Source organism: Petaurus breviceps, unplaced genomic scaffold, assembly GCF_028583685.1.
Source record: "Petaurus breviceps papuanus isolate PSGF00001 unplaced genomic scaffold, PetGlider_PUasm1.0 77, whole genome shotgun sequence".
Taxonomy (NCBI): Eukaryota; Metazoa; Chordata; class Mammalia; order Diprotodontia; family Petauridae; genus Petaurus; species Petaurus breviceps.
Genome location: NW_027186492.1, coordinates 13,230,029 through 13,257,989, shown reverse-complemented (window position 1 = coordinate 13,257,989; position 27,961 = coordinate 13,230,029). Strand labels below are relative to the sequence as shown.

General features: G+C 36.0%; 1 protein-coding gene across 6 annotated transcripts in view; it reads right to left on the bottom strand.

Moving 5' to 3' along the window:
• HECTD1 (HECT domain E3 ubiquitin protein ligase 1) overlaps positions 1–27,961 on the bottom strand; it is a 105,166-nt gene that overhangs the window by 18,912 nt on the left and 58,293 nt on the right. For 3 of the 6 annotated variants that reach the window (XM_069105989.1, XM_069105992.1, XM_069105990.1), the window contains exons 20-30: positions 20,645–20,779; positions 20,426–20,565; positions 17,463–17,786; positions 16,735–16,901; positions 16,461–16,661; positions 10,066–10,902; positions 9,041–9,262; positions 3,701–3,834; positions 2,905–3,027; positions 1,794–1,950; positions 599–821 (exon numbers count right to left, since the gene is read on the bottom strand). In XM_069105989.1, coding sequence (XP_068962090.1) covers positions 599–821; positions 1,794–1,950; positions 2,905–3,027; positions 3,701–3,834; positions 9,041–9,262; positions 10,066–10,902; positions 16,461–16,661; positions 16,735–16,901; positions 17,463–17,786; positions 20,426–20,565; positions 20,645–20,779 — 2,663 coding nt within the window. The remainder of the gene's footprint in view (positions 1–598; positions 822–1,793; positions 1,951–2,904; positions 3,028–3,700; positions 3,835–9,040; positions 9,263–10,065; positions 10,903–16,460; positions 16,662–16,734; positions 16,902–17,462; positions 17,787–20,425; positions 20,566–20,644; positions 20,780–27,961) is intronic. The other 3 variants (XM_069105993.1, XM_069105991.1, XM_069105994.1) reach the window with 3 other exon arrangements.

Below are 27,961 nucleotides of genomic sequence, written 5' to 3'. Positions count from 1 at the left end.
GGGGTTAAGTAACTTGCTCAAGGTTACACGGCCAGGTGTTTCTGGGTGGGTGCTAAGTGTCTGAGCCCGGGATTCGATCTCCAGGTCTTCTCAACACTGGAGCCGGTGCTCTTACTTGCTGTGCTACCTGGCCGCCCCTAAAAGAGAAATTTTCAAAGACAAAAGCCAAAAATTAAAAATTGGATCTGGGAAAAGAAGCGAAGTGGAGGAGGGAATCAGAGACTAAAAAAAGAAATTACTGCTCTGTTTACTTCCTTTTCCTTCCAAAAACTGAAGAGTTTCATAAGAGACTTTAGTAGTAAATAACTACTTTTATAATGTGTGCTTAAGGTAAAAAATATCAACAATCAAATTATAAAACTATTTCAATACAGATATTCTTTAATACTAATCAGTTCATAGTTCCAGTGACATTAAGTCTAAAGTATAGATATGCTTTACTCATATTAAAGGAAAAAGTCAGATAGGTATTTTTAAACAATTCTACAAATTTTGGTTTATAAAAAAACAGAACCTGAACTAGTGTCAGAAAAAGAGCTCAAACTTGGGCTATTTCTCGTCACATGCTATGAAAATCTAACTCAAAAAAATCTCTTACGTGTATGTTGGTTCCCAAATACGCCTAAGTTTATCAGATTTCACATTGCCATTACAGGAAAACTGAAGTAATTTTTGTACATAGTAAAAGATGGTTGATCTGAAGTTAGTGAGCGGCAATTCGACTTCACGAGTTGTTCCAAGACCTGTTACTTTCAAAGTGAGTGCTAATCGAGGTGATGGAGTACATTCAACTTCTTCTAAGAGCTCTGAATGAGGTGTACCTACAAAATTTGAAAACCATATGAGAAACTTCACTACAATAAAACATACAGCATAAAGTAGAAAGCCCATTACACCCACAGGCAGAAGAAATGATATTTACTACTTCCCTTCTGCCACATGTTAGCTATATGAACAATATCTTATCTTCTAAAGGCAAGGGGATAAACTTGATCATATCTATAGGCACTTTCTTTCTTTTTTGCTTTTTGGAGGGGGAAAGGTAGGGCAATTGGGGTTAAGTGACTTGCCCAAGGTCACACAGCTAGTAGGTGTTAAGTGTCTGAGGCCAGATTTGAACTCAGGTCCTCCTGAGTCCAGGGCCAGTGCTCTATTCACTGTGCCACCTTGCCATCCCACTATAGGCACTTTCTAAACTAAACACTTACCTTTATGTACTACTGATTAGCCAGATTTATTCAGGAGAATGTTAAACTGTAAAACATACATCTGCCTTCACAATTAAGCAAAAATGTCCTTTCCAGCTTTTTAAAGTACTTATTTACTTCTAAAATTCACTAAGATTTCCATGTCATTTTTTTTTAATTTTACACAAAAATTCTTCCATGACAATAGTTTTATTAAAAACTGAATAGGAGAAGTCCTAAATTTCGTAAAATTATCACAAAGGTTAAACAGTGTTTCCCTATTCATCATGAGCCCTTTTGAAAACAATTTTCTTTTCAAATAAGGATGAAAATTTCAATAAAATCAAATTTATGATTTCAGAAAGTGACTTGTTCTTTAGAATAGCAACAGCTTAGATTTATCAGTTATTTTGCACCTAAAATCTTCCTATTTACATAATTTTATATTTTCAGAATGAAAAAGAACAATACTTCTGCTTTTGTTAGTTCTAATACATTAAACCAATACCATCTTTTCCTAAGCTAATTACACGAATATTTTGTTTAATGTCTAATAAACTAAAATTAATCAGAAGATATAAAATATACACTATTTTATCTACATACCAGGAGGTGGAATTTCTAGATCAGTTGTCTGCTGGACATTGGTACGACCAGGTCTAGGATCAAAAGCAGGTACTAATGCAGAAAACTGACGTTTTAGCACATAATCGTCATCCCAAGTTCTCCGACGTCCTCCTTTAGTTTCATACTCTTCCTCTTCCTATTAAAAAAAAATCTGTATCAATCAAATATTACCTGAGTAATAATTTTATGTATGCAAAAGGAATGCAATCAGCGAAATGTTTCTAGGCAACAAACTGGTTTATTCATAGTCAATAATTGAGTATTATAGTACATCCATATGTCACATCAGAGAATAAGCAAATACAAATTTATATATATAAAGATTATCTACAAGACAAAAGGAATCACACTACCAAGTTCCCTTGAACTGTAACTAAAAAGATGGGATATGCTAAATTTTAGTAGTTTTAAGATCATACACTCTCAAAAACCTATCTCATTTCCCCTAACTTTTTATTCTAATAAGTGTTTGCCCTGATAATATGTTACTAAATTTTTTTTATAGCAAAAACAAGCTTAAATAAATACAACCCTCCAACTTAAGTTTAAAAAAAAAAAAAGGTAAACCTCCTATTAAAATTATTGGACTGAAACCAAAGCAGCTAAACATAAAGTGCTTTCAACCAGCATAAGCTGTGGTTACATATGCTACTGGCATTTATGTGTTAGCTTAGCCACTAAAAAACTTTTCTTAGCAGGTCACAGAAAGCAATGAAATGTAACCTTGACAGGCAAAGTACCAAATGCTAGACACTTTGCCAGTATCAGCTCCCTGGTCCTCATGACCAAGATGAAAGAGTTCAAGATAGTACACTGTCTCAGGTACCACAGCTATTCCTACAACCCAGGCACCCTGGGTTGTACCCCCACCCCAAGTCTTTACAAGCCTAAGGAATTAAAATGTCCAGGGACATATGAGTCCTAGGAAATGTCATCTGCTAATCTTCTGTGGAGATTCCTTTTATTAATCTACTGTTTTTCTAAAACAACAGCATATATTCGTCAAAGCTCTTTTTTGTTACTTAGAGTATGTATTATAAGTTGAGGTAAAGGGGCTAAGGTTTAGGGATAAAGATGAGATAAAGTCTACCTGTTCCCCAAGAGGCCGGCTGCCTGCTCCAGCAGGGACCTGTGGCAGCTGCGATGTGACAGCATGGTGAGTCACATCAGAGCGGGAACCTGCCCGACGCTGCAGAGATGGACGTCTCAGGATCTCAAAAAAAAAAATAAAAAGAAATGTAAAAGTTTTTTTTTTATTACATTAGGACTATTTCCCCTACCCCAACCAATTTTTCTGAAACAATCAATACACACTGATATTAAAAATGGGAACTTTATCTCTATAGGTCACTTTCAGAAAAACTTAAAAAATGAATTGGTTTGTATCCCTCTTTCTGATCATGAAACCGTGACCAATTTATTATTCATTTTCTAAGCCACAGATACTAAAAAGAGCTTCTATCTTTCCCCATTAAAAATTCATTTATTAAGTTTGATCAAAGAGAAGAGTTACTATAGGCAGACCCAATATGTTCAAGTTCTTATAAATAGATTTTTCAGACACTGGATTTAGCTAGATAACTATAAAATTGTCTGATTTAGCCCACTAAAAAGAAATACACATAAGAGATGCATCAAGGTGCTATAATTCACATAAAATAAAGATATACTTCAATGCCATGGTGCAACTCTAAATTTCATGATCTAACTTTTTTCTTCCCCATCAGTCAAAAAACATCTATCAAGGCACATGGAAGATTTTTTAATCACCGATTTCCCATCGAAGAGACCTTTTCCTTGTTATCATATATCATTTTAATTTAGCATGATTTTTTGGGCACGAATTTCCTATGTCAGTAACACAAATCCAAGAGGTTTCCTATTACCATAACTTCTTCATACTCCTGATCCTCCTGGTTGTCATCTTCATTCTCATCATCTTCTTCATCTGGCTCAGGCAAGTCCTCATCATCATCTAACTCTGCTAACAATGTACTTGCACGACAACTATCAAGAAAATCTAGAGAATACCATCAATAATGTTACTTTCAAAGTAATCAGTGAACTGACAACAAATAACCTTACAAAAATATCTTTTATGGCCCACCAAAACAAAACAAAAATAAGAATAAGACATGAAATTATATATTAAGAACAAAATGGCCCAAATATGATTATAGGAGAATCTGTAAGGTAAATTAGCTATGAATAGGCAAGACAGCAAGGACAAGATGGAACAGTCATTAATGAAGTAATATAAGAAGGGAGGTAGTAAAAATGTATTATTTTATATATTTTTCTCATGGTCCACTGGAAGGAAAAAGTATCTAATTATAATGATTCTATCCTTTCTTTAAGCTGCCAGAAGGCACTCAAACAGGTAACAGGTGTTTCTTTTTCCTTCTTTACTCTAGGAGTCAACATAACAGAATACCATAAAAAATTTCTAACTAGATTTCTCACAAATTAAATTGGGTCTTCTAAATATTATTATACTAGCATAATGAGTGTTTAACAGATATGTTTAACCTGTGTTTAATATATATGTTTTAGAGAAATAAGGAAGAACCTAACAGGTATAGCTTAGTTTCTTTTGTTCTACTCTTCCTACATTAACCCAGTCCCTTGCTGCATATACGCATGTATGCATGTTTTCATCCACATATGTATGTGCATATGTATTACATGCATGTGTGTTTGTATATGTATGTATGTGTGTGTGTGTGTGTGTGTATATATATATATATATATATATATATAGTAGCCAAGAACAATCTTTTTACATTTTACAGAAAAGGTAAAAGCATAAAAAGTCCATTATTAACCAAAAGAACAACAGGAGCTAGAGTTCTTGGCTCAGATCCTGAGATAACATACACAGAAATAGTCTATATGGTTCCAAAGATATAACTGCAATGTCACAACAACATGAAAACACTCAGAAGTTCAAAGAATATATATCCAAGAAAAAAATGGGTAATACCTTCCCTCTACTGATTATTTTCTTTTTTTTTTTTTAAGCAATTGGGGTTAAGTAACTTGCTCAAGGTTACACGGCCAGGTGTTTCTGGGTGGGTACTAAGAATCTGAGCCCAGAATCGATCCCCAGGTCATCCCGACACTGGGATCAGTGCTCTTACTCGCTGTGCTACCTGGCCGCCCTTCTCCTGACTATTTTCACTTTTATCATGTTATAGCTTGTCTGTACATAATTGTTCACAAGTTATCCCTTCCATTAGCTCCTTGAGAATTGGAACTGGCTTGTATCTTTCTTTGTATCCTCAGCACTAAGTACAGTGCCTGGAACACAGTAGGTACTTAGAAGTTTACTGATTGACTAGTAAAAATCTATGGTCTTGGACATCTATACACAAATGCACAATGAAATAAGCAAGATGAGTGGGGTACCTTAAGGCAAAGAGGAGAGGCTGACTTGACAAATATTGCAAAGATATGATGGAGCAGGCCCCATGACTGGAATGTGGATCCAAAAAAAATAGTGGGGTCAGAGTACAAAGACAGCCCTGCTTAACTAAGCCTATACTGGGGAGGCAGAACCAGATAGCAATAAACAGCCCCCCAAAGTTGATACAATGTTGAGGTACACTGAGAAGCTTTACTTCTAGGAGAAAGATGGTGAGAAAAGCACTGGACACCTAGACAAACTGTTTCAACAGGCAAAAAGGAAAGAACACATATGTTCTCAAATATTTATAAAAGTCTCTTTGTGTTGGCAAAAAAAATGGAAATTGTGGGGATGCCTGTCAACTGAGGAATGGCTGAACAAGTTACGGTATATGATTGTGATGGAATACTACTGTGCTGTAAGAAATGATGAATTCAATGATCTTAGAAAAACATGGATAAACTTGCACAAAATAATGAAGAGCAAAATAAGTGGAACAAAGAGAACACTATACAGTAAAAGCAATAGTTTAAGAACAGCTTTGAGCACCTAAGTCATTTTGACTATAATAAATAACTAATTAACTAAAAAACACATATGAATACGCTATCTGTATCCAGAGAAAGAACTGATAGAAGAATGTATAGAATGATTTTGTGTGTCTAATGGTAGCCATCTAAGGGCAGGGATTACAAAAAAGGAGAAAAAATTTACATGATAACTATATTACATATTTAAAAGGAATAGAAAACTGTACATAAATCATTTTTTTATTTTACTGTCCCATGTTATGAAAATTCTTGTTTTATTTCATAAATTAAAATTTAAATTTTTTTTTTTTTTAAAAGCAGTGTTGTGTTCAGTTCTGGGCGCTGCATTTTATAGAAAGATCACAGATAAATAGAAAACACAGAGGAAACAAGAATAGTGAAGAGAAATGAATTCATGGGAGCTTCTAGGTGGCACAGTGACTACAGCACCAACCCTGGAGTCAGGAGGACCTGAGTTCAAATACAGCCTCAGACACTTAACACAAAAAAAATGGCCCATATGACCTCAGGCAAGTCACTTAACCCAACTGCCCTACCCTCCCCCCTCCAAAAAAAAAAAGAAATGAATTCATGACATTAACAGCTGATAGAACCAGGAATATTTAACACAAGGAAGAAACTCAGAGGGTACAAAAGTCGCTATTTTTAAGAATCATAAAGATGAAAGTTACCAAAACTCAAATGTAGGCTTGATGTAAATGGGAGATGGTGGCACCAAATATCCGGTAATTGTGATTTTCTCGGTATGAGCAACTCCCAGTATAGAAATTCCCTCCACTGATGCAGATCAGTTACTCCATTTACTTATAGCACTGTGGGTCATCAAAGTGGGAACCAGGGACACTGGTGGACAGGGACATACCTTAACTCACAGGAGGTGTGATCAACCAATGGGAGGGTGGGAAGATACTTATGGAAGTGTACATTTCCATAAACAATAGTGGATTTATCCCCACAACTACACCATCCCCTCCAAGCCCTCACAGAACTGGTCTTCTGGGATTTCAACATTCTCCACAGCCTCAGGGCAGTTAAAACATAGCCATATCCTGACATACACAACTCTGTGAAGACCAAATTCTTTACAACTTCTACAACCCCACAACCTTCCAACACTTAGTGACTATAGCAAGTACTTTTTAAAAGAAGCCTTGGGAATCTGGAGAAGTAGCCTGAGGAAAGCTCCACCACACCCACACTTTTCATTTTTCAGTGATAAAGAATAAAAAAACCCAACATAAAGAGGGTTAAGATTACATTACTTTTCCTCCCAAATAAGTCCTTCTTTCCAACTTCTTTCTATTGTAGACACCAACATTCTTCCAGTTGTACTAGGTATTCCCAATTCTTCAATTCCCTGTATTCCTCAATTTCCCTCAACTTCATACAGCTAATCAGTCACCAAATCCTTTAATTTCTACTACCACAATACTTCTTTCACTTGTTCCCTTCCCTATACTCACACAGCTTACTACAAAAGTCTTCTAATTGGCCTCCCTGCCTCAAGTGCCTCCCCCCTCTCCAATCTGTCCTCCCCAAAGTTGCCAGATTTATGTTCCTAAAGCGCAATGACCTATTCCAGTGGCACCGTACTGACTCAAAGTTAAAATATTATTTCATCTTTAGCTAATCCCTCTAAAATGTCTATTTTTGCACAAATTTTCTAATGTCCAAAATTATTAATACTTGTACATGTACATAATATAAAAATAAACAAGAATTCACATATTATGGTACATGGTTTTTTTTTTTTAACTGATATGAGCACAAGAACAAGAGTTTGGGGATTTCTGTCTTAGGATACTTAAAGGTTAATGAATTGTACACTTCTATGAATGATAAGCAAGACTTGAATCCAGGTTTTCCTAACCACAAGGTCAGTTTTTTATTCACTATGACATACTGGATCTTTTCTAATAAAACTTAACCAAAAATGGAATAAGCTAGCTGCTCTGGGAGGTAGTTAATTCCTCCTCAGTAGAAGTCTTTAAGCAAAGTATAAATGACTTGTCAGCTTGAAAAAGGGAATTCTTGTTCAGTTATGGAGTTATATACTGGAAGGACTCTGACAAGTCCCTTTCATATTAGCTTCTGCAGCTTTCAGAAAAGCAGAAAAAATTTAGAGTATTTAGAGCTGGAAGAGACCTTAAAGATCATCAAGTCCAACTCCATTTTACAGAAGAAACTGAGACCTGCCTTACTGAAGGACACTACTTGTCCAAGATAAAAAAGATATTATATGTACTAAGTGGCAATTAAACTTAGGTCCAAACTCATGGCCAATACAATCTTCCTAATCATTGCCCTATTCAACAAGCATTATTAGCTCTCTACTGCTCACTAAATAAAATATAAACTACTTTTTAGCTTAGAATTCAAGGGTTTATATAATCTAGATCCAAATTACATTTCTATCAGTACCCTATCCAATGCTTCAAACTGAAATAACTTCTTTAACCTCCATGCTTTGGTGCACTAGATCTCTCCCACCAGAAACAGCCTTCTCTTGATACAGTCTAACATCTAAGAGAATCCTTCTAAAGTTAAGGCTAAATCCAGGTACCATCTTTTCTATAGTCTTCCCTGATCCACTCTCTTTAAAATTTAGGCTACCTACCATGTTTAACTCTATACATTGCCATTTTAGAAATTCTACTACAGTTATTTGTCTGTGTCTCTTCTTCACTGGATTATAATTTCATAAAAGGCTTAATTCACTTTTATATATGTCAGGTGCTTAATAAATGTTTGTGGAATTCAGATTTCATCAGGTTGAACGAAAATATGAATGGTTACAAAATAACAAAATTTAAATATTAAAGGCAGAAAGAAAAAGATCATATGGTTTGGAGGATGAGGGGGAGGAACCCTTAACATATTTACTATGTAGAAAACACAAGAAGAATCATCTTCGTAAAAATTAACTTTAAAATAGTATTTTAACAGTTTATTTGCCTGCACTTTTTTCTTTGCTTTTAAGCATTTTAAGTATTTAATAAGACAGTTCTCTCAACACCCTCTTACAAACTTCAATGGTTATCCAACCAAGTAACTTTGCATTTTTCTTTCCCATAAAAGAAACTATGTATCTACTTCTTATAAAATTATGCCAATTAAAATAATTTTTCATTTCTTAATTCAACACATTTAAGTTAGAATATAATGGGTGCTTCTTTAAATACTTTTAAGGAAAGGTCTAAGTTCACTCAGGAGAGAAAAAGAATTACTATATAAAACAGCCAACAACTTAAAACTTAATAATAACTTACCATATAATGAATATTCTGCTTCCTGACCTGTGTCACTCTCACTTGATGTTGATGTGAGGCTGGTGGTTAAAGTATTACTTAGTGACTGACCAACTGATAGAACTGTTGTTGCTGTGGCTACATTACTGCTGCTAGTAACACTAGATGTCGACATTGTCACTGTAGATGTAGTACCAGTTGTAGTCAAATTAGGGAAACTTTGGGCACCCATAAGAGGAGAAGCTATAGATAAAAAGATGGTAAGTTAAAAACAAAAAACATACCCATGTGTGCAGCAACAGACAAAAAAATCAAAACAAGGAAAATACCTTTTAAGCAGGCTTAGCAAGAAATATAATGGTTATGAAGATTAAAAAGTAACGTGGGAGACCCAACACTGCTGTTTCATAGTACTATAATTTTCTCAATCTGTAACTAAAAGTGGCTGAATACAAACAGGAACTAAAATAATTAACCTTTTCAAGTCATGTTTTCCAAAACAAACTACTTTGAATATTTAATCACTTCAACTGAAATCAAAGCTTTTTCCAAGTTAAAACTAACTTAATCAAGACCTAAGCAAAGGCTGTATTAGAATAACACAAATTTCAATGAAGTATGCCCAGCTACTTACAGTTCTCCCTTACCAAACTTACCTTAGGAACCAAAGACTGAAGATTCTTTAGTTTAGAACAGGAGTAGTCATGAGTATTTACATTTTTAAAAAAAGCAGTTTATACATCTTTTACATTTTTAAATAAAGTAGGCTGTACAAAAACAGGAGGTGGAATGGATTCAGTCTCTGGGCTACAATTAGCAAGCCCCTGATTTAGAACATAATTAATTTTATCCCTTCAATATAAAAAAGAAGTCTGTTCAATTATTTATTTTTATATGAAAACTTTCATAATTCAAAAACACTAGAAAGCAATTAGAACTCCAGTTTTTAAAATAAAATAAACATAAGTCACTGATTAAAAGGCTCTATTTTACACCACTTAAGAGCTGAGAAAAGCATTGTCTTCCAGAAGGAAAAGCTCACTTACTTGCAGTGCTCATCACATTCCTCCCCAGAGTATTAGTGTTATTATCACTGCTGCTTCGACTCAAATTCATGTTGTTGGTAGCATTGGTTCGTGCTATGTTTGCCACTCTCCTTACAAAAGACTCCAAACTAGAAGTTTCTCTAGAGGATAAGTTAGGAACACTTGCACTAGAGCTCATAGGGGCCCCAGCAGCCAACAAAGAACTTACTGAGAGTCTGTTACTTGCTGAAGAGCTAAGGGGTCTTTGTGAAGCTGCTTCTTTGTTAGTCAATTCAGACACTGAACTAACGTCAGGAGAGCTAACACTCACAATCCCCATGGATATGGCACTAGATTCTCCAGCAGTACGAACAGAACTATCAGGACCTAACTTCCTTTCAGCATTTTCACTTCCTGTGTCCGCTGTTAAGGTGCTGGTGCTCGCACTGGAGGATGACCCTACTTCAGCTTGAGGCATGCTTTCAGCAGACGAGAGAACAACAATCGGTTCATGGACATCAGTTCCTGAAACTATACTCTGTTCCATTACACTCTCTGATCTCCGCTCCATTTTGGTCGAACCCAAGCTGATGTCGCTGCTACTGGCCACGCTACACACAGAACTGCTGCTTCCTTTTCTACTTGAGGAGCCTGCAGCAGCAGAGGTCTTGTCTGGACAGTTGTTTTTCACCAAGCTGCTCCATGATTGTGTTGTGCCTGAAACAGTGGATGAAACAGGTTTGGGTGATGCCGCTGTATCAGGGTCGTACCCTGGTGCAAGCTTGAGGTCAAATTTTCCTTCTGCGCCCATACGGTAAGAGTTTGAGCCACCAGCATCCCAGGTGACATCAATCCAGCCTGGAAAGGGACAGGAGTTTGTGAGACCCAGCACAAAGCAGACAGGAGCGTGTCAGACAGAAGCTCCACAATATGGGATCAGCTTTGTATCTAACGTTCGTCTGCCAACTAAAATTAAATAGGAGATTTGAAAATTCAATTTAAACCCTTTGTCTCTATAAGGTTACCAATGCCATCAGAAGGTGAATATTCTTTGGGTCATATGATTCATAATGGAACAGAGAAAAGGTGCTGGAATTGGAGGAAAACCTGGGTTCAACTAGCTATGCAACCATAAGCAAATCACTGACCTTTCTGAGCTTATACTATCTTAGCTTATGGTACTATAAGAAAAGTGTCTTATAAAACCATCAAGTACTACAGAAATGTAAAGTCTTATAAGTCAACTATTTAAAAATCCATCCCAAGAAAAATTTTTGTTACATTTCAGAAAAAACCTGGTTAGTTCTTCACTGTACTCTTATTTTACTTTTTGACAATTCATTTAGATTATACATATATACACACGTGTGTGTGTGTGTGCGTGTGTGTGTGTGTGTGTGTGTGTGTGTGTGTAAGTAAAATGAAAAAGTAATTTTATTCATGGTAAGGCTTTTTATTTCATTTTTCTAAGTGAATGATTGTATAGGAACAGAGGAAATTAACAAACCTTTTTTTTTACTATGCTAAAGAAAATTATACAGTCAGGTGGTCAGTCTCTCTGGAAAAACATAAAATCATGTAAAATAAAAAACAACTATTGGTTCATTGATAATATTTTGCAAAAACTGAAGGTAGCCTTTAAATTTTTACCAATCCATGGGGGAACATTACAAATAAAACATTAACTTTTTAAAGTAATGACAATTTTTTTCATTTTGGTCAGATTTTGAAGTTCAAAGACTCTTTTTAGTGGAGCCTTATTGTAAAATGGATTAGACATAGGAAATTTCAAAGCCAGCAATCTGGTCTGTAATTATTATTTACTTTATTATTTTGGGACATCTTAAAATGAATCATAATAAAATATAATCTTTCAATTTGTATTAATATGTACCTGAAAAAGAAAATATTTTAATATTTAAATAAAATATAAAATAAAAATCATGAAAAACTATTTTCTTTCAGTTTAGCAATCTTTAAGAATGACAATCTAAGAAAGAATAAGCTAAGAAGAAAAATGTGTACTACATACTTTCTTTTCTTGAACATAAAAAAGCTATGTTCATTTTCAAATTTAAAACGATATTTGAGGCAGGTAGGTGGCACAGTGGATAGTGTTAGACTTGGAATGAGGAAGACCTGGGTTTGAATCCTGCCTCAGACATTATGTTACCCAGGACAAAGTCATTTAACCTCTCTTTGCATTAATTTTCTCATATGTAAAATGGAGAAAATAATAATAGCACTTCCCACACAAGGTTTTCCTAAGGATCAAATGAAATGACATATGTAAAATGTTCTGCAAATGTTAAATTTACATACATACATGCTAGCTATTAATATTGGTATAATAAATTATTTCCAATAGTTTCATGTTTTTATCTGTCTCCAATTCAAAGGATGTGTTTAATATTGAAACAAAGTGTTTGCCCAGGATCTATCTACAGAAAATTATTTTAATAATTCTAGACCACTTTAAAATAGTTTGGACATTATAAGCAACAGTAAGAAGTAAAGGCACGGCCGCTTCCCACGTTATTAGTCCTCCTCGAACACCCCTGACAATACTCAGTTCAATAATCGAATGGAATTAATTACATGGATTTAAGCATATTCACAGAAAATCTTAACTGGATTTAATCTACTTTATCTGGCTAACATCTTAAGTCTGCTTTGCATGGAGAGTAGCCCTTTGAAATAAAGACATTTCTTCTCTTGCAGATAGAAGAAGAAATGGGGGAGGGGGGAAATTTTAGAAACATATGTTCTCTATCCTCTTAAGTTCTTCCCCATACAAACAGGACCAAATTTTACAAACCAGTTATATAATAAAAAATTCAGTTTTAAGTTAATTTTTTGAAACTAAAATCACATTTTCACATAGAAACATCAGAACAAATAGTTCTGAGGTCATTCAACAAACCCTTATCAGACTTAGCAATCACAGTATATTATTACTTCTGTAGAAGATAACTGATGTACCACACCCAGGAATAATAACTGGCCGTTTAACCTTGAGTGGGTTACTTAACCCCAATTGCTTAAAAAAAAAAAAAAAAAAGAAGATAACTGATATGTGCACTAATGTTTCTATGGAGAAAATAAAGAATTCTGATTTGGGAGGCTTGACAAGAGGAATAATGATTCTTTAAAGCTCTATGACAGTGATGATAGCTTCCATCAAACCTGGGACAAGAGGTCCAATGAAAAACAAGGTGAGAGTCTGGTAAGAGGAACTGAGATTAGGGGTGGGAAGGTGTGCACAAGGTGTGCACCAAGAGCTCCTGCTGGTATAAATCATAAATACCACTTTAATCCAACTCGAGTTCTTTTCTTCAAAAACCTGAGGAAATGGCATCCCTTTTTCTCTTTCTCTATAGATTTTTTAAATATTTCAATTACTGATCTAATCAGAGTTTATGTTGTATGCTAAATCCAACAAGTGAATATTTCTTTTGACCTACTAAAAGTACTACAGGGAGAATGGGAAATAGCTTGGTTTCAGCTCTAGACCCTTAAGACTTAAAAGGATCCAAACTCATTTTCTTCTATACAACTATCTAGCAATTTTTAACAGTGATTCCATTCCTTCATTTATATAACATTTATCTTGTACAAATATTTAATGTGACTTCTAGATTCTCTCTTCTATTCTAGTAATCAATCCATGCTTTTCCCAATACTCAATTTTCACCATAATTATTTTATAACATTTTTTTTTGCCTTTTGGAGGGCAATTGGGGTTAAGTAACTTACCCAAGATACACGGCTAGTTTTTTTTGTGTGGGTGTTAAGTGTCTGAGGCTGGAACTGAACTCAGGTCCTCCTGACTCTGGGGCCGGCTTCACTGCACCACCTATGACATTTTGAGATCTGATGGTACTATCTACTATATTTTATATAGGCTCATCTAATTATATGAAATTGTCCATTGGTATGTTTATTGGTATTTATTGGTATAATGTCCAAACTATTGGTATAAATCTCCAAGTTATTGTGGAAAAAAAACTTTATTTTATTTGCTCAATCTAACCACAAGTAGGTAACATTATGTCATTTGTCTGTCAAAATCATTGAAACTATTTTTGTATATCTCTTTAATATATGTCTCATCAAAGTTAATGCCCCAAAGAATTGGAAACAGGGGGGTGCCTATCATTTGGGGAATGGCTGAACAAATTATGGTCTAAGAATACTATTGTGGGGTGGTTAGGTGGCGCAGTGAGAGAACCCGAGTTCGATTCTGGCCTCAGACACTTTACACCCGCACAAAAAAACTAGCCGTGTAACCTTGGGCAAGTTACTTAACCCCAATTGCCCTCCAAAAGGCAAAAAAGAAAATAAAAAAGAATACTATTGTGTGGGGAGGTTAAGTGGTGCAGTGAATAGAGCACTAGCCCTGGAGTCAGGAGGACCGGAGTTCAAATCCAGCTTCAGACACTTAACTCTTACTAGCCGTATGACCTTCCGCAAGTCACTTAACCCCAATTGCCCTGCCTTCCCCCCTTCAAAAAGCAAAAAAAAAAAAAAAAAAAAGGAATACTATTGTGTTATATAATATGATGAAGGGACCATTTTTAGCAAAATCAAAGAAGTATGACATATGCACTGACAAAAAGTGAAGCAAGCAAATTCAATAGAAAAATTTATACTAGTACATCAATGTTATAAAAACAAACAACACTGGAACACTTAATAACTCATCAATTCAATAACCAACCATGATTCCAGAGTAACAATGATAAATCATGCTACCCACCTCCTGACCAAAAGTTTATGGATTTAGGGTAGTAATTAAGACATGTATTTTTGGATAATGTCAATGTGGGAATTGTTTTACTTGTCAACGCATTATCTGCTACGAGGGTTATATTTTTCATTTTTATTTCTAGTAGTGAAGGAAAAGTGAAAGGAAAAGAAATGCTCATTGAGTTAATTAAAAAATAATTAATATTAGGATCTTAAAAAAAAGTTAACCACACACAAAAAAATTAATATTCATCATATAATGTTAGTGTTGTTATTAAGTAATTTAAGGGGGAAATGTGGGTATAACATGAGTCTCAAGAAAGAACAAGGGCTGAAACTTTTAGAGAGAAGAGAAAATTTGTGGAAAAAGAAAATAATGGCGTGTTCTATTTAAGGAGATGTGTTCCACAAATGGAAAGGAACACAACTTTAGATGATCCAAAATGCCCTATCAAAAAAGCTTTACATATTTTGATTCTATGATAGGATTAAACTGAGTTTCACTGAAAATTAACTTGTACAAACACAACCTCTTTCCCTAGTAACCATTTGGTAAATAACTATTTATTTTATAAGCTACAAAAACACGTATCTCATATACTCTCTTTAATATAGAGATTGCTGGGCAAAACTGTTATTAGTAATTATAATCTTAGAGATTCAAAACCCTAATTCTCTATATGCCTCAAGCCAGTAGAATCTTACTCCATATAATGCCAGTCAAGTCTCTTTCCCCTGCAGAGCTGCGGCAGTTAAACCTTAACTAGTGCTAAATACAAGACAAATCAATCTACCTTGGTTCTTTCCTTGGCACTAAAATTCATTTTAAAAATAACTAGGAGAAAAGTGTTCTCATTAGTAGAGAATTTCTGCCAAAACATAAACAAAGTTCTTATTTTGGCTCTTTTAATTGGTCAGTTTACATGCATAATAGCTGACTACTGTTTTAAGGTTTGTGAGCAAGAAAAAATGGAAAATTCACTTCCTATGATTTTTATTTAGCAAGTCTCTACTGAAAAGGATCCATATGCTTTCCTCATTTCTGATAGTTCTAATCAACATTACAAGATCGATCAAACTGAAAGGAGATGGTAGGAGAAAGGAAAAGTCAACCACACAGATCACTCATGTTGTTCTTGTGTAACGGGAAGGTTTTAAAATGCTTTTTAATAAGATCTGTAGTACTAACAAAATAAATACTGCTTTATCCCAGTGAAGCCAGAAAGACAAGAAATCTACTGTATATTATGAAATAAGAGACAAATAGGAATATTGCAACTGCTAAATTAAAGAAAGGTAGACATATCTGTAAGTTATGTGCATGACAAAGTAATATTAAAATTTCATGTACTTTTATTTACACTATCATTGTAATCACATTTTTTTAAATCACTAATATGGAGAAATAATTTGGGATCTTTAAGTTCCTCACAATCATTAATGTGGTACCTGTTTCAGTTCTTCATAAAATAAACCATGGTTGCTATTATAATCATCAGAATTGTTATAATTCTGAAAAAAAATTTGGAATATAACTATTCAGTCTCTAAAATATTACTGAAATGGAGTGAAAAAAGTAAAAGTCAATTCCAAGTTTTGACAAAAAAATACCAGTGTGGTATTTTTTGAAAGTCCCATAACCCTCAAATTCACAGCTACCTACTGACCATTATGTAGTTCTCCTGTGACAGTGCCTTCTCCTTGTGGACTGCCATCCTGATCTCTCCATTTCCAATCAATTCCTCGTATTACTCGGGCTCCAGGAACCATATACTTCAAAACTTGGGACCGTACCAGCCGTCGCTGTCTCCTTAAATTAGCCTCTGCTTCTTTAGCTGCTTTTCCTATAAAATAACAATTCCCACACTCTGACAATTCACATTTGTAAAGAATTAATTTTCTATCAATATTAGAAAAAATTGTAATATATGATTTCTCTACCTAGCTGATCTTCACATACTCCATTCACAGTGCCATAAAGTTCAAATCCAGATAAGGAGAGGTAGTGTGTTTGGCCACTAGCATTCTTTCCCATTTGTTTGATTCTCACATGCCTCCACCCTTGTTTCTCATCCTTTGGTGGATCAAGAGGCCATGTTGCCGTTGACCTTTTTAAGAGTTGAGAAAAATATTTTAAAATGAATAGTAAAAATTTTAAAATGAACTTCAAAATGTTGCTATTTAATATATATATACTGTAAACTCTCATCAAAAATAGGACTTATAAATCAGATAAAGGGCAGACCTGCTCAGTACACTGAATTCTTAGCTTTGTCAAGAAATATGTGAAAACATCCCCAAAAAACCAATATGTAAAATTCCTTCCAACAATGTCAACCCAGAATAAAAATGTGAGGGTCCCCTCCAATAGATTTCGTATGCAAAATGCAAATACAGGACATTTTATATGAATGTATTTAAACTAACTTCAAAGCAATGCTTAGAACAGTGTGGCATAGAAGTGCTTAAAAAAATGTTGTGACTGATTTGAATGTTCTATATCTTGAACACCCAATTTTCTAATATGTAAGCTAAGAGTACATATAACATTAATAAATTCTAAACAATCGCTTTTATAAAATATACTTTTCTAAAAAAATATACATAAAAATAATCCTAAAATATCACATTACAAAGAACCAAATCCTCAAAGACAATCCTCAACTAACCCTGGTTCATTCAGACTACAATCATCAACATGTGTATACAAAGTAGTCCAGTTTTGTCCATCTTTGGATACTTGGAAAACCCAATTTCGAAGTGCAGATCTTCCATAACCACGAGCATGGCGTAACGTATATGCTGATGGAATTACCCACAGACCAAGATCTATGGCAAACCAAGCATTCTTATCATCATTGCTATGACAATTAAGCGCTGAACTGTCCCGGCTTAGGATATCTTCTAAGCGGCCATAAGGCAAATTTCTTCCTTCTGATGAAGTTACTACCACCAATCCATAGGCTGCTGGATTTACCCACTCATATGCAGTTCTAAAGATATAAAAACAAAACATCAGGAAAAGGTTAGGCTGGTTACACTGATTTCCTTTTATTTTTTTTTTTTACAATGAGGAATGGGCAAACCTGTGAGTTAAAATAAAAATGCTACAGGAAGCAATATTCACAAGTAAGTATCTTTCTTTTTTTTTTTTTGAGGGCAATTGGGGTGAAGTGACTTGCCCAAGGTCACATGGCTAGTTTTTATGTTGTGTCTGAAGTCAGATTTGAACTCAGGTCCTCCTGACTCCAGGGCCAGTGCTCTATTCACTAGCCGCCCTAGTAAGTATCTTTCAATCTCATTAAATAATTTTATTATGTTTTCATCATCTTTAGATCATCAATTATTAAATGTACCAAATATACTTAAAATAATTATGAAAACCTGGGTGATTCCATCATGATAATTTCACTTATTTCCTCCCACTAACAGCTAATCTTGGTACCATATAAGGTTACTGATAAAAAGTGAACCTTGAAGCTCACCTCATCTAACCCTTCACTTTACACAAATGGGGTCTTTACAGCCACCTACCCAGCTCCTAATCTCAGAAAAATAAACAAACAACAAAAAGTGCTTTAACTGCTACTGACCTATATGCTGCTTACAAAGACTTAAAGGGAATGTTTTTTGCATGCATCTCAAGTTTCCTCAATGAAAATACATGAGAAGGAAAAAAACAAATTTTTCGTAGAAAATTTACATATAGCTGCATGGTCACAAAAAAAATGAGTGTGGCCAATAAGTATGGCATTTGAGTTAGGAGAGCAAAAGGCAGTCCTAAAGATCCTTTTCTGACTATCTGTTTTTCCTCACATATCCTAATTCCACATGATCCCATTATAAATTTGACTAGAAAACTTTCCTTGTTTAACAATCAATGACCAGAAAATCAACAAGGTCTTAAAGCGGGGGTGAGGGGGAGAGAGAGATAGCCCATCTATCTAGATATAGATAAATAAAAAGAAAGACACACAGGAGCTAAATTGAGCAAAAATTTATAAAGCAATGTACAATAAAGCTAAGTGCTAAAAACTGCATCAGGCATTGGAGATACAAAAACAGAAACAAAATAGTACCTAAACTACCCATTCTACTGGAACATATCCTACAGGCAATGGAGAGGAAGATTAATTTGGCACGTCTGAAGAAAAATTAGAGAGGGGTGCAGCTGGAAGCACAGGGAATTTTTGGTAAAAACATCATTTTCCTGGATAACTCCCTTATTTGAGGTCTTCAAATGTGATTTTAAATTGCCAAAGTCCCTGAGTGTCTTTTGAAATAGTTATCCCGTCTTCCTACTCAATATAGATTGTTATATTGCCACATCTACCCTCACAACATCTTTAAATCCAAGCTATTCTCTACTTGCAAGGCTTAGCTCACCTTGGTTCAGTCCCTTGTCACTTCCTCCCTAGATAAGGGGTTGGTAAATCTTGAAGCAAAGAGAGGGTTTTACATCTTTAAATACAATAAATTTTTAAAGATACAATAAAATTTTATTTCTGCAATTAGATGATGCAGTGGATTGAGTGCTGGATCTGGAGTGAGGAAGACTCATCTTCCTGAATTCAAATTTGGCCTTGGACACTTAGTAGTTGTGTTACTCTGAGCAAGTCACTTAATCCTGTTTACCTCAGTTTCCTCATTTGTAAAATAAGCTATAGAAAGAGGTGGCAAACCATTACAGTATCTTTGCCAAGAAAACCCCAAATGGGATCATAAAGAACTGGAAGAAACCTGAAAAATGACTGAACCAAAAAAAGTAAAAAATACAAGGAATTCTAGCCAAGATGGCTGACTGAAGAGATGCAGAAAACCCAGATCCCCAAACTCTAACAAAATCTTTAAAAACACCATAAAATATGCAGGTTAACAAAAGTCATTTAAGAGATAAAAATTCAAATGTTCTGAATGAGCATATATGATGCACAACTCTGAGTGAAAATATAGACTCTCAGAAACCTTCTCTCTCCTCTAGACATAGCTCAAGCACCATATTTTTCATGTTGCTTTTCTTGATACCCACCCAAATATTATTACCCTTCCTCCCAAATGACTTTGTATTTAGCTTCTTTGTATTTCTATTTATTCACCTTATATTTGTACTATATAAATTCACATATATATTTGTCTCCTGCAATAAGGAAAAAAAGAAACTCCTTCTGAGTGGAATTTTAAAAAATTCTTTGCACCTATATATTTAGCACCTAGCATATTGCCTAGTAGAGATAGGTGCTTCAAAAATACTTGTTGAATGATAGACAAACACTAATTACTTTTCGTTTGTTGCCAATGACTACTTATGCGCAAGTTAGTATACTAAAGAGCTTTATGATCGTAATAGAATTTGGCTCATCACAAAAGGAGAGAAAAACACATGGATAGATTGGGTCTTAAACTAAGACATTCAAATAGCAAAAAAACAAACAAACAGTACTACAGTTTTCCCTAGGACAGAGCACCTAGGAGAAATTGTGGAAAATCATGGATGATAACTGCAATAGGTTAAGCACCTGAGTGGCTGTGATATACATAGATATTGGTAGAAGTAGGTATACACAATTATGAAATCATGGAGCTTTCAAAAAAAGATCACTATTAGCATACATCAAAAGAGAAGTTCACTTACTTAGCATTTGTCCCAATCCAGTAAATGATTCCATTTTCATCAAAATCATGCTGGTGCCGGAACACAAAATTTTGCCCTTCTCGTAGTTTCCGAACAAAAACAAAAGATGACCGATCAAAATCATACCACTGCTTTGCTACCTGAAAACAAGGAACATAGATCATTTCAACCTAAATAATTCCAATATCCTGAACTGGATGGAAAAAAAAAAAAGCTTACCATTTTCAAGAGATACTGTTCTAAAGATTCAACTGTTGCTAGCGGTTCCATTTTCAACATTCTTCCAGTTCTATCTATTAATGATGTTTCCCCAGATGCACGTTCCAAACGAAATCGTAACCTTCTTGTCAATATCTTAAAAAAAATACAGGAAAACAATGTATAAAATGCCTTGCTACTGCAGAACTGTGAAATATAACATGATCACTTTAATGGAGATAGCTATTGAAAAACACATCAGCAGCAAAACTGAATCATTTTTAATTAATTCTCAGGAACAAGCTGAATAAAAAATTAGCAAGAACTATCAGGGAAATCATAGTTCACACATACAAAGTATTAATTGCTCTGAATTTTCATAAAATTTCAATAGGATAGCATTTTGATAAAATAACTTCATGATGGTAATACTGCACACTGGCTTGTTTTACATCATCCTAAGTGTTTTTACCATTAGCAGTTACATGTTAATTTTCCATATAGTTCTCAAACAGAAACATAAATATACATGGTTAACAACAGATTAGAGATTTAGCTTCTGAAATGTGCTTCAATAAGTTGACCAATTAATATTGTGTACACTCAGCATTTACAAGTCATCTCATATCTGTACATCAGCTATGGTATGCACATGTGCATAACTGAATATGTATGGTATAACTAAATATGTGTTTCTGTGTGTTTTTATTTGTCTTCACTGTGAAAACTGAATATTTCTTTTCTCTCTCTCTCTCTTTTTTTTTTTTTTGCTTTTTGGAGGGCAGTTGGGGTTAAGCAACTTGCCCAAGGTCACACGGCTAATTAACTGTTGTCTTGAGGCCAGATTTGAACTCAGGTCCTCCTGACTTCAGGGCCTATGCTCTATTCACTGCACCACCTAGCCACCCCAAACTGAATATTTCTACAAAGAAAGAACTCTCTTACTTCTGTATTTATCTTCAGCACCAAGGTAGTAATCACATATCTGCAGTTAACTCCACAAATTATATTGTGTTGACAGGGCAGCAAACTGCTTTGTTCCAGAAACTCTACCCTTTATACATTTTGATAACCTCTTCAATTCCTATACCAGAGATCATACTACTGTTCTGGATTACTGATCTCACATTAAGCCTGGCCAAAAGATTGAGAAGGAAGTGTTAAATAAACCCTAACAAAAAAACTTTTTCTCATTCCTACCCCTAAATCTATGTGGAATAGCCTATGAGGAAATCATGTACTTCTAGTTTAATATAATAAGGAATGAGTACAAATTCTTCTTCCGAGTCTAGGTTCCAAACTATCTGCTTCAGTAAAAGTACTAGGCTCCCTAGGGATAAAACATAAATCTATACATACGTCATATGTCTGGGGTTAGGCATTAATGAAGCTATAGTAAATATTCATACTATCCTCCCTAGACAAACCCCTTCCCCAAACCCTTCCTTTGCTAAGCAGTTTAGCCCTATGACCTGACCCCTTTTGCAATATGGAAATTTTGTTCTATTGTAAGCAAACCTACTATATTCTCTACTTTTTTTCCCAAGAATTCCTTTCACCTATTCACCTTCATCAAAACCTGGCTCTCTGCTAAGAATACCACTTCTCCTTATATCCCTGCTCTTCCTATTTAACCTGAGTAATGAGCCCAAAAGGAACTTTGCTCCCCACCTCTTCCCATTTCTGCTTTTTTCTACTGGGACCCATCTCCTCTGCTACCAATACTAATAAGACCCAACTCCATTATTACAGGACCTGGGTTCAAATTCCAGCTCTTCTACTTACTGTATACTCTGTGTATGGGAATGGTAAAAGTGTGGTTTCTCAGAGACTGTCTGCTAAAGTAAGTTAAGTCCTTAGGTCTTAGGCCTAAGTTTTCATTTTTTATTAGAAATTATGTGACTTTGAAACTTTAGAAATCTTTCTGTATAGTTGCTCTATTCTAGTCAGTCCTTCTCACCCAGCTTACCATGAAAGAGTTAAATTTCTACAGAACTGCAAGAAATGCTGAACAAGACTACTGATAAGGGAGAACAGGCAGTAACCTTGGAAAAGAAGCTCAGTCCCTGGTTCCCAGACAAAACCTCCTAGATAATACTACAGAAGAATGGAAGGAGCTGGCAGCAGCAGGTAGATTTGACCAATCAAGGAACAGACAGTAGCCTTGGGACCCTCAAGTCCAGATAAGAATGTATCAAGGGTAGACTGAAAGGAGGGGTCCAGTATTCTGAGGTTGTAATACACTGACGTAATGGACCTAATGTATTATGTAACAAGATTAGAGCCTCATTAGTAATAATTATGTTAAGATTCATAACCCTTGCTTATTTAATCCAGCTTTAGCTTATGTATGGCGGCCTCCTCTCTCTCAGTGCTGTCCCAGAGACTGGACCTCCTGCTTCTCACGAGATTCTAATAAATCTTTGTACCTTCACTTTAAGAGGTCTCCCGAGTAGTCAATTTGGGTTAGGGTCTCCGTATCCCACACATCTGTGACCTGGGACAATTCATCTAATCTCTAAGACCTCAGTTTGCTCCTCCATAAAAATGGATGGAGAGAACTAAAGAATCTCTATGAATAGACTAGACTAATGATCCCTAAAGTTTATCCCAAATCTAAGTCCATGACCCCATGAATCATTCTAGATAGAAGCAATCTCTCTCCCTCTGTTCCGCCCCTCCCCCCCTTGCCAATCTAAACAAAATGTACTAGATAGAGCACTGGTCCTGGAGTCAGGAGGACATGAGTTCAAACTGGGCCTTAGATGTTTGACATGATTACTAGCTGTGTAACCTTGGGCAAATCACTTAACCCCAATTGCCTTGCCTTCCCCCCTCCAAGAAAAAAAATGCTTAAAACTTCAATAAAACTTCTGGGACAGTGTGTATGTGTATGTGTGTATTCTATATTGTGTGAGCCACACGGTAACTGCAAATTCCTCAATCTTTTAGGAAACACAAATTAGTATGAACTGAATTTACCTGCCATCTCTCCCAAAGGCATGGAGATAATATCTCTACCCAAACATAAAATTTGCTTCTACTAATGAAACAACTTGGGCTCAGTTTCTTATGTAAGAAAAGCCACTTTTGTGTACAACTCTTTGATTTGTACTCTTTTCCTTCTGAGAAAAGTTGCTACCATTTTTCTGGCAATATCTGATAAGGAGAATACTGTAATAAGAGGTAGAAGACACCAGGGAAGTACAGGTGAAGCACCTAGGTATTTGGAGACCACATGGGTCTCCAAAGAGGCGAATTTCCCTACTTTTGTACACTAAATGATCATTTGGAACCAAAAAAAAAAAGGGGGGGGGGCAAATGCTAATTAAGAATAGCCAGGAACACAAGTATCTACTCAAACTAATAATAATTTATTACACATCTACATTAGGTGCTGAGGTAATAAAACAAAACAAAACATAACCAAAAAAAAAAAAAAAAAAGGCCCTGGCCTCAAGGATCTTCTGTTGTAAGGGGGAAATATAACAGACAAATAAGTAAAAACAATGATGGTGTTTTCGCTCTCCTCAAATTAACAAGTAGGAGGATCAAGAAACTTTCCAACATTTCTTATGCTTCAAACAGAAGGGCCTTAAAAGGTGATCAATCATTCCACCAAAAAGTACAACAGAGACTAGAACCTAGATTTGGCACAACTTCACAATTCAGGAACTAAATATGATGAGATAAGTAAATCCCAATCCTCCCAAAATTGCAAGTCTAGAAATCTCCACAAAGGAGAAAATAGCTCTGTCACAACTGTAAGTAGTAACTTAAAGGAAAAAAAAAGCATTTTCTACAAGGTCTACATGAATGCCCAAAAGAAAAAAAGCAAGAGATTAAGTAAATAAATAAAAATTCTATAGGAAAGAACTGGAAGAATAAATACCCTGGAAGAGAAAGTAGTAAAGTTTACCCAAGAAACGGGACTCTCAGTAAACTAGAATAGATCCCACCAAAAATCAATAACTTCCTGAGAAAACAGAAATAGTATAACAAAAATCAAGACTGGAAAAATAGAATAAAATGTAAAATATATAACCTCAGAAATAATTGATGTAGAAAACAAACTTACAGGAAATTTAAGAACAACTGGAGAATATAATGATCAAAGAAAGGGTTGGACACTATATTTCAAGAAATCATAAATGCAAGTGACCAGACCTATAAAAACCAGAGAACAAGGATAGGAAAACTCCAATTACCTCCTGAAAGAAACCCCAAAAGAAGAAATTCCAGGAATTATCCAATTTTAACCAAAATCCAGAGTTCTCACATTAAAAAAAAAACACTGAAAGTTTCCAGAAAGAAGCAGCTACAGTACAAAGGAACCAGAGAGTCAAGTCACACATCTTCTACTAAAAATGAGAGATCTTAGAATACAATAGTCTAAAAAGCAAAAGACATAATAGGCTTATGACAAAAAGAACGTACCCTTGACAGAATAGAAACGAAAAAGGAACTGTGAAATGCAAACACTAGAGTCAAGAGTAACCTAGAAAGATAAATGTATCTGGGTAACTGGAAGGGGCTATACCAATTTTCCCCTGAAAAATTTAAAATGTCAGTGGAGCCCAGATGGCAGCACAGAAGCAGGAAAACTCCATGAGCTCCCCCCATAACCACTTCAAATACCTATAAAATATGACTCTAAACAAATTTTAGAGATACAAACCCACAAAGTGACAGAGAGAAACAGATCTTCCATTGAAGGCAGCCCAGCAGGCAGACTGGAAGGGTCCATTGCAGTGTGCTGGGAGCCCAGCTGAGCAGTTTTAGGCCCACGGTAGCCCCCACCACCAGCAGCTAGAGCGGACTTTAGGAGAGTGGATCACCAACAGCTATGCTGGTTTCCAGAAATACCAAAGACAAAGTAAAAAGTCAGTGTAAAACTCTGTTGGAACTGGGGGGGACAGAGGTACGGTCCAGCCTCTGCCCCCAAATCTAGAAGTGGCGGGATGTAGCCACCTCCATGTGGCTGCTTCAGAGCTCCTGGCCTACGGATCATAGAGGGGCCAACCAACCATTCAGAGGGTAATAGCTCTTACTTTAATCTGCCAGAATCTGGATTGTGGTCTTGGGTGATGGTCCTGAGATGTGTGACCAGTGAGTCAGAGCTTGTGGGGGCAGTAAAGACAGCACCCTCCTAACAGCTTAATAATAGCTTATTTAGAGTCATATTTTATAGGTATTTGAGGTAGTTATGGGGGGAGCTCACTGAGTTTTCAGGCTTCTATACCACCATGTTGGCTCTGCCCCCTACTTAGATATCTCTGAGCAAGGGCTGGATACCCATTTGTTAGGTATGTTATAGGGGGAATTATTTTTGGTTATGGGTTAGATTAGATGGCTGCTAAAGTCCCTTCCAAATAACTCTGGTATGTGTCAGATACTTGAAAGAATTAAATATGGAGGCCGGAGTCAAGATAGCAGAGTAGAAGCAGGACCACCCCGCTACTCCGGCTTCCCCCCTCCCCAATCCATGTAAAAAGGCGACTCTAAACAAGCTTTGGAGCTGCAGAACTCACAAAAAGACGCAGAGAAGCTAGCCTCCTGCTGCAGACAGCCCGGCAGGCCGGCAGGAATTGGGCAGCGCAGTGCTCTGGGAGCTGAGCCCAGCCCCACACCAAGGCTTTAGCCCCAGGGCAGGCAAGACCAGCAGCCCGCAGGAGGGACTCCAGATCAGCAGCAGCTATGGCAGTTTACAGATTTATGAACACACAGATGAAAAGGACAGTTAGAGGTCAGTGCAGTCTGGACTTTGGGACCCAGTAAGTGGGAGTACGAAGCCGCTGAGACGCGGCACAGCCAGCCAGCGCCACGTGGCAGCTTCAGCTCCTGGCCTGCAGAGTGTAGGGGGACCAAGCACCAGTCTGAGGGGTAATTACTCTTGCTTTAACCTTCTTGGATCTGGATTGCAGTCTAGGGTGGAGGTCCTGGGATGTGTGTGCCCAGCATGCCAAAGAGTGGGGAGACCTCAGAGAGGGCACCCCTCTAATACCTCCAGCAGCTGAGAAGACCCTAGCGTTTGGGACAAAAGCTCCCCTCTCTGGTAGCAGAGTCCTACTGTGGCAAAAAGCCCAGGGGTCAAGTGACTGAGGGGCGACATGACCAGGCAAATGAAACAAAGCAGACAGAAGATTCCAACATCAGACTCCTATTTTGGGGACAAAAAGGAGCAAAGCATGGAACAGGAGGAAGACAGTGAACTCAGAACTCCTGCACCAAAAGCTTCAAAGGAAAATGCGAGCTGATTACAGGCCATAGAGGACCTTAAGAAGCAGATAAGAGAAGTGGGGGAAAAATTGGGAAGAGAAATGAGAATGATGCAAGAAAATTATAAAATGAGAGTCAACAGCCTGACTGAGGAAAATAACACCTTAAAAAATAGACTAACTCAAACGGCAAAAGAGGCTCAAAAAGGCAATGAAGAGAAGAATGCCTTTAAAAGCCCAATTTGCCAGATGGAAAAAGAATCTCAAAAGCTCAATGAGGAGAATCACTGCTTCAGAATTAGATTGGACCAAATGGAAGCTAATGACTTTATGAGAAATCAAGATGCTGTTAAACAGATCCAAACAAATGAAAACATAGCAGGCAATGTGAAATATCTCATGGGAAAAACCACTGACTTGGAAAATAGGTCCAGGAGAGATAATTTAAAAATTATTGGACTACCTGAAAGCCATAATCAAAGTAAGAACCTAGAAATCATCCTCCAGGAAGTTCTCAAAGAAAACTGCTCTGATGTTTTAGAACCAGAGGGCAAAATAGAGGTTGAAAGAATGCACTGATCACCTCCTGAAAAAGATCCCAAAAAAGAAAACTCCTAGGAATATTACAGCCAGATTCCAGAATTCCCAGATCAAGGAGAAAATATTACAAGCAGCCAGGAAGAAACAATTTGAATATTGTGGAAACACAATCAGGAGAACCCAGGATCTGGCAGCTTCTACACTGAGGGATCGAAGGGCTTGGAATATGATATTCCGGAAGTCAAAGGAGCTGGGATTAAAACCTAGAGTCACCTACCCAGAAAAACTGAGTATCATGTTTCAGGGGAAAATATGGTCATTCAGTGGAATAGAGGACTTTCAAGCATTCTTAATGAAAAAACCAGAGTTGAATAGAAAATTTGACATTCAGATACAAGAAGCAAGAGAATCATGAGAAGGTAAACAGGGAAAAGAAATCTTAAGGAACTTATCAAAGTTGAACTATTAACATTCCTACATGGAAAAATGATAATCGTAACTGATGAAACTTTACTCAGTATGAAAATAGTTGAAGGGAATAGAAATATATATATATATATATATATATATATATATATAT